The sequence below is a fragment of the Lichenostomus cassidix genome, chromosome 21 (assembly GCF_008360975.1).
Source record: "Lichenostomus cassidix isolate B80296 chromosome 21, HeHo_3.0, whole genome shotgun sequence".
NCBI classification, from domain to species: Eukaryota; Metazoa; Chordata; class Aves; order Passeriformes; family Meliphagidae; genus Lichenostomus; species Lichenostomus cassidix.
The window spans coordinates 4880271-4891451 of NC_139501.1; the positions used below are offsets into that span (position 1 = coordinate 4880271).

The window sequence follows — 11181 nt, forward strand, 5'->3', positions numbered from 1 at the left end:
ACTCCTCCATAGCCTGCCCGACCGCCCCCGCGCCGAACCATCTCCTGGCCGCGCCCCGTCCCTCGCCCGAAAGCTCTCCCACAGCCCCGCCCCGCTCCCGCTCCCGCTCCCGCAGCCCCGCCGGTCCCGCCCGCCGCCCCGCTCTGGCCGCGCCCCCAGCCTCTCCCCGCCCCGCGGCGCCATATCGTGTGAGGGCAGCCGCGGGGCGCCACGTGACCCCGCGGCCGCGGCCGCCCTTAAAGCGCGGCCGGCAGGCGGCCAGGGCAGCGCCCGGCATCGGCCGCAGGTGAGCGGGGCGGGAGCGGGGGTGCGAGTGCTGCCCCAGTGCTGGGGTGCCCGCGGCGGGTCTGGCTGCCCGCTGCTGCGGGCCGGGCCGTGCTCCCGGCGGGGTTGGCTGAGGTGAAGGGGCGATCGAGCTGCCTGGCCTCGACCCTGCACCAGGGATTGCAGGTGCTGCTGCTCCCCTTCTTCCCCGGCGGCTCGCAGGGGTGCCGGGCTCCCTCCGGCCTTTCCCCCTGGCTGTCCCATCAGCTGTTCGGTGTGTGGATGCAGCCGTGGCCCTGGGTTGCCCACCCGGCTGTCAGCCTGACGCCGCGGCCCTGCAGCAGCCCGTGCACCCTGTGTGAAGCGTGCATCTGGTGCAGCCGCGTTTGTCTTGAGGGTAAAACTGAGCTTAGGGGGATGCAGACTCCACGCTACGTGTGTTGGTGTCAGCTCAGGGCTGGAAGGAGTCATGAAAACACAGCAGGTGCATCCATGCTGGGCAGCAGCAGTGTGCTGAGCCACGGATCTTTGAGCTCTGCAGTGTGACAAAGACAGGAGCAGGAGCGTTGACAGGTGTTAAAAGTTGTCTTACTTTGCTGCTGTTCTTGTTGTTTAGGCTTATCTTTTTTCTCTTTGCAATAACTGGAAGTATCTGCCAGCAAATCTGTGACGCATGTGATGGTAAGGAAATTGTTCCAAATGCTGCCTGTAGACAAAAGTGGGCCTTTCTCTTGTCTTCATGATTTGATATTGCCAGTAAGATAAGGACCTTTCCTCAACAGCAAGTCTCATTTTATAGAGACATAAAAACATGAACCCTTTTTCTATCTGACAGGTGTTCAATCTCAAGTCGGAAAACAAAGCTCCTTTGATTTGCCTACAGTGCTATGCCATGCTTGCTAGGAATGAGATATTGGGAGTTTACAGCATGTGATTACGAGCTACTAGCTTGATCACCAACACATGCTTGGGGATAATTCTCCCAGATTAGTGCATGTGGATGTCAGATAAAGTCCTCTGAGCTTGGTGAGGGCTGTGACTGTGCGCCCAGTTGGTTTTGTTTCACCTGTTAGTAGGTCTGTGTTGCTGATTTTTACCACAGCCGCTATGTTGGTACACAGAGATCTAAGGTTCCCGGTTCCTCTTGGCAGCAGAAAGCCTGCGCTTCGTTCTCACATCTCCTGCCAGCTGGAGAGGTTCCTCAGGTGGTAAAAGTAGACTTTCTCCCAAAGGGTTTTGCTTGATTGGCAACTGAAGTGTAAACAGTAGAAGACGAGTTCAAAGTCTTCTTGGCTGAGCTAAACCCACAGAGCTTACGATAAGGACGGAGTGTGCGCTGGCTCATGCAACTGCTTCCTCCACAACAGGCTCCAAAATTATGTAATGCTTGGACAACATGCTGCTTCCTAGTGACAATTTTAAGTTTTGGCAGGTACTAAAGCAAATAACGTGGATCCAAATTTTGTGGTAGCTCTTCCATAACTGACTGCAATCCTTGCCTCCTTTTAAAGGCACAGGATGGGACATTTTGCAGAGCTAAGTGAAGTTGGGTATCCTAAACCTGCTTGCACCATGGACTTGCAGTGCTGTTTTGTTTTCTGTGAAGCTAAGCAAGCACAGCTGATCTTGTTGCAAGGCAGTGAGAAGAGGATGGTCTCTGCTGGCTTTGTTTGCAAGCAGCCACAATTGGTGAGGAAGGGAACAGTGTGTCTGGTAGAGTGTGTGCAGTGGGATTGGCACAGGGGACAGTTGTCTGTGGAGATGGTGTGTCTTGTGGAAAAGGCTAATGGTTGGAAATGCAACTGTGATTGATGCCAGCAAAGAAAACAAAGGACAGTTTGTGGAAATGGCTTGGTCAGAGGGGATTCTGTACTTTGTTTCTGACATAGCAATAGTTTGTGCGTGGAGTACCTGCCCCATTAGCCCTGGCTTTCCTGCCCACACCCTAAAGCAGTGCTGCCATGTCCTAGGTTACAATATAGATGTATTTAAGTATTCTATTACCGCCAGCTGTGGGCTGTTAGCTTTGGGAACAAACAGAATGGAAATTCTGAAGATGGATACAGTCCAAGAAGCAGCTACAGTAGATAAAAAATTATCTGCTGGCATGCCCAGCCCAAGGCCACAAGATGACAGAGGCCATCACCTAATTTCAGTCATCCTGGCTTGCTGAGTTGTAGTCAGGGCAAAAGGATGTTGACCTGACTCTTCTGAAAGCCAAATTTGACCCAGCAGGCACAGAAGAGCTGCATCAAAGTGGTACGAAGCCAAGTGCTGTGTTATTTCTCTCAGCACTATCTAAACATGCTTTTTATTGTGTCTTCACCACATCCTCCACTACAGCTTACAGTGGAAGCTGGCAAAAGGGATTCCTTGATGGTGATGAAGATGGGCTTGGCGTGGGCTTCTTTAATCATCTGCTGCCCACCCCAGCAGCACCTGCTCCTTGCAGAGACTCCTGTCCTGCCCTGTACCAACCATACTCCTCCTGTTCCCCTCTCCAGAGATCTCACCATGGTCAATGAGACCCAGCTTAGCTGCAGTGCTAGCTCCAGCTCCAGGTCTGATGGAGGCAGCAGCAGCGGAAGCGAGAGCTCCAAGGACAACTCGCGCTGCTCCACGCCTGTCCTGGACGCTGACCGACACGAGCGGCTGCGGGAGAAGATGCGCCGCCGGCAGGACGCTGGAGACAAGTGGTTCTCCCTGGAGTTCTTCCCTCCACGAACGGCCAATGCTGCTGTCAATCTCATCTCCAGGTGAGCGCTGCAGGGTGGGAGAGGGGAAGCATCTGTGGTGGAGGGCTGGGAAATAGCAAAAGGCAGGCTGGCTCCATGCTCTGTCTCCCCTTCCAGGTGACGAAGCAGGTAATGGGGCTGTGCTTTCCTGCTGAGGAGGGTAATGGACACCAGGTAACTTGTCTTCCTTGGAGGCTCTGAAGAATTAAGTGTTGAGGTGGGATTAATGAGGGGCCAGGCTGTTTCCCCTCTCCCATGCCCTGGGAAGATGGGGTAACCCCAATGTCATGTTCTGGGTCTGAAGCACAATGCTGGGGCAGAGAAGTACCTATTAAAAGCAGAAAATATTCCTTGATGGACAGTGTGCCAAAATCTCTGAAACATATTCCCACTTCCTTTCAATATTCATCCCCATCTACATGCTGAATGAAAGCTGATAGGTCTCATCAGAGCTAGGAGTTATTCTGGAGCCCCAGGAGCCACCATGTACTTACCTGGAGAAGAGGGTATTTTGTCATTCTTTTTGTAATTGCTGTATGCCAATGCCATACATTAAACAGAAGGGCCTGTTCCAACTTGGAGCAGGAGAGAGACAAGTTAGGGAAGCCCTTGTCTCTTCTCTTAGGCATATTTAGGAACACAACAGAGTTCTGGTCCATCTTTTTGTATTTGTGGTCTCTGCAGTTTAGGCTGGCAACAGCGGGCTGCAGCATAGTCTCCCATCTCAAAGGGAATGAGACTTGCATTGCTGTCTCTCAGAAGCTGTATCAGTCTAATAGAGCATGCAGGGAGAAAATTTGTTGTACAGAGAACACCTCAGCTGCCTCTTCTTCAAAGAGATTGTAAGCTCTTCCCCAGAGAGCCTTAAAGGATGGCTTTCCTTATTTACATCAGCCACTTGCTAAACTCTTGGTGCAACACTTTTGTGATCTATCCTGCTGCTTTCATCCAAGCTCTCTCTGCCTGTTGCTGGAATTCCAGCAGTGAGTAAAATATTCCAGGCACAGGGAGTGGATTTGACTACCTGGTATAGGCTAACACAGCTCTAAACCCCGCAGGTTTGACCGCATGGGAGCAGGTGGTCCCCTCTTCATTGATGTGACATGGCACCCTGCAGGGGATCCAGGATCTGACAAGGAAACCTCTTCCATGATTATTGCCAACACTGCAGTCAACTACTGTGGCCTGGAAACCATCCTGCACATGACATGCTGCAACCAGACCAAGGATGACATCACTGCACATCTGCAGAAGGCCAAGCGGCTTGGGTTGAAGAACATCATGGCACTGCGTGGAGGTGAATCCTTCTGCCTGTGATGTGTAGTGCTGAGGCTGTGCTGCTGTTGTGGTCAAGGGTGAAAGCAAAGAAGTGTGATTTTTGGGGCTCGTTCTGCAGGAATTAAATGCTGAGACTGTGTTTCACCTGAGCCCTTTGTAGTCCCTCCAGCTCAAGGGCAGACAAAACCAGTCCATAGTTAAAACTGCAGATCTGGGGGTTCATCTGTCTTCCTTTTGACAGCAGGAGGATTTTACATAACTAGCAGAGCTGAGTTTAGCAAACAGTTGGAGAGAGCTGTGGATTTGTTCTCTTTTCAGATCCTTCTGGTGAGGAATGGGAGGAAGAAGTAGAAGGTTTCAACTATGCTGTTGACCTGGTTAAGCATATTCGCAATGAATTTGATGATTACTTCGACATCTGTGTGGCAGGTAAATGCCTTCTATTGCAGCTTGTGGAGTAGGGTCTGAGACAGGGAAATCAGCTTAGCAGTCCCTCCCTGGACCTGGGCTGTGACAGCACAATCAGATTGGATCCTTCCTAATTTCTGCATGTTGTCCTGACCACCAGGGTTTCATCTTTTCTCCCCAAAGGCTACCCCAAGGGTCATCCTGAAGCAGAGAGCTATGAGGCAGACCTGAGGCACCTGAAGGAGAAAGTCTTTGCTGGAGCAGACTTCATCATTACACAGCTTTTCTTCCGACCAGAAACCTTTCTCAAGTTCATGAAGGATTGTCAAGCTATTGGCATCACCTGCCCCATTATTCCTGGCATCTTCCCTATACAGGTGAAATCCAGTAATTTGGATCTGGGGAGGGAATAAGGAGCTAGGATGTTAGGTGTTTGTGGGACAGTGCCTGAGAGAGGTCTGTAAATATCCTCCACAAAATTTCAGGGAGGTGAGAGTGCTGAATGTGATAAATCTGTAGGTGGTTTGCCAAATTAAACTCTCAGGCAGGTAATAACAAGCTGAAAAGGTTTCTTGTGTGCATATGGCAAAAAGGGATATAAGGGACAATGGGCTGCCAGTCCTGAGGTCACTCAGCATGCTGAGCTCAGGCAAGGACTTGGGGAGAAATCATCTTAAGTGACAAGACCTGGGCTGTGTTACCATCCTAGAGATGGGGCCTCCAGGAGCCCCAGTTCTAAATCTCCTGCCACAAAATCTACTACCTGTGTTACTGGGATGGCAAAAAAGGGTCTTGGAAAAATGACAATCTGCATCCTCATCCAGGGTTACCACTCCCTGCGCCAGCTGGTGAAGCTCTCCAAGCTGGAAGTGCCTCAGGAAATCAAAGATGTGATTGAACCCATCAAGGACAATGATGCAGCTATCAGGAACTATGGGGTGGAGCTGGCAGTGTCCATGTGCAGGGAGCTGCTGGACAGTGGGATGGTGCATGGGCTCCACTTCTACACCCTCAATCGGGAAGTGGCTACAACTGAAGTCCTGAAGCGCCTGGGCTTATGGAATGAAGACCCCAGGTGAGCAGAATATGCTGGCTTCTGTTAGATCCATCCCTCCTGCTGAAGGTACAAACAATAGATGGGTCAATACCTCTACTCTCCTCTTTTCCTTTTTTCTTTTTATCACCTTTTTTGCATGCAGTAGTTCACCCTTCCTGCAGATGTCCAACAAAAGCTGGGAAGAATAGAGGGGACAGCCAAAGGAGGAATTTATTTTAGTCAAGTAGCTTTAAAGTAGCCATTCTGGGACTGTAAAAACCCAGAGTTTAGAGCTGCCACTTGGAAGAAGCATGTTTTTGATGCCCAACAAACATCACAACCCCTTACAGGGTAGGGGTATGATCCCACTGTGGATTTCTAGGGTTCTCTGCAGCTGAGAAGCGGAAGGGGGACTTCAGTCTGAGTCCACAGGGTTCAGCACAGACAAGAGGAAGCATAAGAAAATTGACAGCTGATTTATATTTTTCCTTGAAGTAGCTTCCCATAGTGCTTTGCCCTTACCTTTTCCAATTTCAGGTGTCAGTCCTGTACCTTAACATTAAATAGACCCCTACTGAGCATCCTGTGAGGGAACAAACTAGGAAATATTTTTCCATAAAGGAAGAAGAGTTTCCTGTCCTACTTCCTGACAAACAGAACTCTTCTCAGCCCCTGTTACTTCTTCCCAGGGGCAAATTCCTCCATGGGAAAGGAGTGGATTTCCTCCTTTAGTGGAAAGTCAGCAGAGGAACTGTGTTAACATCTGCTCCTCCCATGCAGGCGGCCTCTGCCCTGGGCAGTCAGTGCTCACCCCAAGAGAAGAGTGGAAGATGTCCGCCCAATCTTCTGGGCTTCCAGGCCAAAGAGTTACATCTATCGGACTCAAGAGTGGGATGACTTCCCCAATGGAAGATGGTAAGGAGGCAGAGCTGTGGTAGGAAAGCCTGGTGTCCTGGGCACACTTCAGGTGGATTCATAACAATGTGGTCCCCTGTTGCTTGGATTTGAGTGAGGTAAATGGCACCAAGATGTTGAGACTTTTGGTGTCTAGGTGGGTTTTGTTGTGTACTTCTCATGCTGGTTGGCTGTCTTCCTGCATCACCAAATCAGCTCATCTTCCTTGGTGACCTCAGTTCTATGCCTTTTCCCCTTACAGGGGTAACTCCTCCTCTCCAGCTTTTGGGGAGCTGAAGGACTATTACCTCTTCTACCTGAAGAGTAAGTCTCCCCGGGAGGAACTTCTGAAGATGTGGGGAGAAGAACTGACTGGTGAGGAAAGTGTCTTTGAGGTGTTCACGTGTTACATCACTGGAGAACCCAACAGGAATGGGTACAAGGTGAGTGAGGGCCCAGGAAGGGATGGTCAGTGTGGCACATTTCATCTTGCTCCTGGTACCACATTGTTCTTCTAAAGAACTGGTACTTCTCTATTCAATAGGATTTGCTGGCATGGTGGTTGAAGGGGGTCCAGCAGCCAGAGCTGGATTAGGGCTCAACATAAAAGGAAAGCTGCTACAGTATGACAGGACCAGTATTGATTGACTTCAGAAGTCATTGTTACAGTTGAACATATCCTAACCATTGAACCAAACCTGGGAATTCTGTCCTGAAGGTGTTTTTGAGACCATTAAGGCACTCCTGAGTTCCTTCAACATCCAGATGGTAATCAGAGGGTTGTTACATCCATTGTGAGCCATTCTTTCTCCTCGTGGTAGGTTACTTGTATGCCTTGGAATGACGACCCTCTTGCTACTGAAACCAACCTTCTGAAGGATGAGCTGGAGAAGGTCAACAGACGAGGAATCCTGACCATCAACTCCCAGCCAAACATCAATGGCAAACCATCCACAGACCCCATTGTAGGCTGGGGGCCCAGTGGAGGTTATGTTTTCCAAAAGGTACTGTATTACTCTAGGCTGGACAGCAACGAGTTATGACCAAGTTTGGTCTCTGTTAGGTTGGGAGGTCCCACACTTTCATCCATATAATCCTTCTGCCTGCTCCTTAATGCCTTCTTGGTGAGATGAGGCAAAACTCCTTTGGTGTCTTAAGAGCTACACTGCCATTTTATGACTGACCTCACAGCTGTTTTCCTCCGCCTCAGAACATCTATTGAACATCTGTAGAGTTTCATGATTTTACTCTCAGCAAGTAATTATTGGTAACTTATTTCTAGAGCAGGGCTGTGAGGTTTTATCTATAAAAAAGTGCCTGCACCCTGCATCTGCTTCAGTGAATGCACAGAGCACCCAGATGTTTCATAAAATGGGAATCAGTGAGATAGTATCTCTACCACCCAGGTTCTCATGGTGATAAATGGGAATTTAAAAACTTCCTCTGACCTCCTGTCAGGCAGAGTCCTCCACAGTTGCTCCCAGCCCATGTACTATGCTGTGCTGCTCAGACAATTGCCATGTTCCTTCCCTGGCCTGCAAGCAGTCGTGCCTGCCCTGCCTGTCTCCCACTGCCAGGCATTTCAGGCCCTAGAGCCTTGGCACTAATGGCTGGGATAGGAATATCCCATCAAGGTAAATGCCAGGCAAGTGGCTCATAGTAGAAAACAAAGCAGCCTTGTTCAAAAGGGATCCAAACCGGTAAAGCCAGAGACCAGCAGATGGCAAATGCAGTTATGTTTTCAAAGGAAAAAATTCCCCTGAGGTGAGGGAAATCCATCATCTCACACAATAGCCAGGAAATGGGGGGAGGGGAAGCAGTTGTTGGGAGCAGTCAAGCACAGAGCAAGTACAGAATTCGGTTGTGTAAACACATGGGGAGAATTGTGAACAAAAGATAAGAACCAGGAATGGTGCTTGGCAGAGTCCAGCTGAGACCCCTGAGTTCTGCTCTCAGCAGACTGTGCTGCCTTGGCAAGACACTGCTGTAAAATAAAGGTTAAGCTCAGGCTTCTTCCAAGCACCCTGGCACAGACTGCTTCCTTGTGCTGCAGTTGTGGTTGCAGTGGGAGTTCATTCCAGTTTGTGTTGATGCAAAACAGGAAGCATGTAGCTTTTTTGAGTGCACTGTTCCTGTGCTGTTCCCTGCGCTCTCCCCAGTTATTTTTTTCCCCTAGCTTGCTTACCAGTTTGCTCTGCCCTTTGCTCAAGCCTCCTGTGTAGTATGTGTTTCTGTGGATGAACATACAAGGCAACCCAGACTCTACAAATGTCCTTGTTTATCTGTATTTGTCTCAGCTCTGCTGTGCTTTAAGGCTCTGATTCTCTTCCCCCTCCTCCATCCCTCCCTGCAGGCATACCTAGAGTTCTTCACCTCCAGTGAGATCGTCACAGCACTGCTCAAAGTGCTGAAGAAGTACGAGTTGCGAGTGAACTATCACATTGTCAATGTCAAGGTAGGCTGTTGTTCACAGGACACTTTCCTTTCACCACCTTGGGAGAGAGGCAAATACCAAATATTCAGATATGAGGGCTGATGAAGGGAAGGGAAAGTAAAACAAGTTAGCTGTGGTGTGCAGCACCAGTCTGGTCCCCTAATAAGGACCTTAACAAGATAAACACACTTTTTCCAACTCACTCAGTCCCTCTTCCAGCAGTTGCTTCAGAAAGGTTTTCCTTCCTTTGGCAGGGCCAGAATATCACCAATGCTCCAGATCTGCAACCTAATGCTGTCACCTGGGGCATCTTCCCAGGAAGGGAGATCATCCAGCCTACTGTAGTGGATCCTGTAAGCTTTCTCTACTGGAAGGTGAGTCCTGTCTTCTGCTGGATACATTGCTGTGATACCCTGGAAGTTCAGAGTGTCTGCTTTGGTTTTAGTCTCTTGACACTCCTCACAGTTCAGGGCTGTTGCTCTATTGGCTTGCAGAGGTACTGGTCTTGCTCCTTCTGTTCCCTCAGCTCCAGCAAGAGCTGTTCCCAGACACAAAGTGCCCAGTAACGGGGCTTGAGAGCCACTACTGTCACTGTAGCAGGCGCAGAGTGCTGGACAGGGGCTCTTCCTCCCCTCTTACACACACAGGGGCAGCATTGAGCCATCCATTGCACTGCAAATGTGTCTCCTTTCAGCTCTGGGCATTCCTGCTGGCTGGAAAGCACAAGGCTCTTTGCTCAACTCTTGCCATTTTTACTGAGAAGAAACAAGCCACAGTCTGGCCAGTCACATGTAACATTGGGTATCCTAAATTAAGTAACATGACGATGTTAAACAGCTGCCAACTTTGTTTTGTCCCCGTGGCAGGATGAGGCCTTTGCACTGTGGATTGAGCAATGGGCCAAGCTCTATGAAGAGGAGTCACCCTCTCGCATGATCATCCAGTACATCCACGACAACTATTACTTGGTCAACCTGGTGGACAATGACTTCCCACTTGAAAACTGCCTCTGGCAAGTTGTGGAGGATACTTTTGAGCTGTTGAACTCTCCAACTCAGCAGTGAAAATTCTTCTAATCTCTGACTTCCTCCTCCCGTCCACTGACTGTGGGGAAAGCAGCAGTTCCTGTGCTGATGATGGACAACACACTCCTAAATTCAGTGACCAGGCTGGTGCTCTTCTGCCCCCAGCAAAGGCTCCCCGAGCCATTCCCACTGAACAATAGCCAGAACTACTCATACCTCTAAGCTAAGGCTCCAGACTAAGCCTGAAGGCCAAGTCTGCAGGATGAAAAGCTGCTAATCATGGTTATGCTGACTACAGCAACAGGACAACACAAGATTCTGGTAACTTTTCCATGCCAGAAATGCTGGCATGGGGACAGAAACACTCCTGTCAGCTGTATCTATGCAAGTGGATTATTTCAGCTGTTACCAACCTGGAAAAGAAGGTCAAATTGCTTTTATATTGCACTCCTAAAATGTGTTTCTTCACAGTTATCAGGCTATTTTGCACTCACACCAGAAGAAGGTTCAAATTTTTGTCCTAACTTTTCTCCTTGTATTTCCTTATTTCTTTTTAATAAGGCTATGTGAATTTCCATTCTGGATAATACTAAGACTAACACTATTTCTTAGATTATGTACAATGAAATACACACATACAAACATATCTTGTGCTAGGCCATGCTCTAGCAGAGACTCGTTTGCTAATTAATCAGCCTGGCACAAGGGAAAACTTCAAGAAAATCAACTGTTTCTGGGGCAGTTCTGCCTTTACTTTCAATGCATGCCCTGAGTCTGGCCAAAGCTCCACTGTAGAGTAGAGAAAGCTTAAATCATAGAATTTACCAAAAGTAATCAGCTATACTATTTGGCTCAGTTCTGCAAGGTCACAGGAGTTGTGGTGTCCTTTTCCAATGCCTGTAGGGAAAGATAAGCTTAGATCAGGAAAGATAACCTATCCTTCCTGACCTAATGACTCTTAACAGCCTTAGGCCCCACGGCATTGGAATAAGGGGGTTGGGGAAGCTACTGCTGCTGCTTTGTGTACTTAACAATCCTGCAAAGCTGCCACAGGCTAGGAAAACAAGACCTCGGGGCAATTCCCAGTGGGATTTCAAGATCCCCACC

The 11181-nt window shown here is 49.2% G+C and overlaps 1 protein-coding gene across 3 annotated transcripts; it reads left to right on the plus strand.

Annotated features, from left to right (window-relative positions):
* The first annotated feature begins 178 nt into the window (after window positions 1-178).
* Window positions 179-10716, plus strand: MTHFR (methylenetetrahydrofolate reductase). Of its 3 annotated transcripts, none has more exons than XM_085079750.1 (12): window positions 179-286; window positions 2769-3020; window positions 4058-4296; window positions 4596-4706; window positions 4869-5062; window positions 5510-5760; window positions 6502-6636; window positions 6878-7058; window positions 7437-7619; window positions 8969-9070; window positions 9304-9423; window positions 9916-10716. In XM_085079750.1, exons 2-12 carry the CDS (start codon window positions 2779-2781, stop codon window positions 10111-10113), a joined length of 1956 nt encoding a protein of 651 aa, XP_084935876.1. In that variant the 5' UTR covers window positions 179-286; window positions 2769-2778; the 3' UTR covers window positions 10114-10716. The 3 variants fall into 3 exon arrangements, with proteins under 3 accessions (XP_084935876.1, XP_084935878.1, XP_084935879.1); XM_085079752.1 differs by lacking the exon at window positions 179-286 and adding an exon at window positions 640-661; XM_085079753.1 differs by lacking the exon at window positions 179-286 and adding an exon at window positions 3117-3173 and having other exon boundaries at window positions 2882-3020.
* Window positions 10717-11181: the final 465 nt, after the last annotated feature.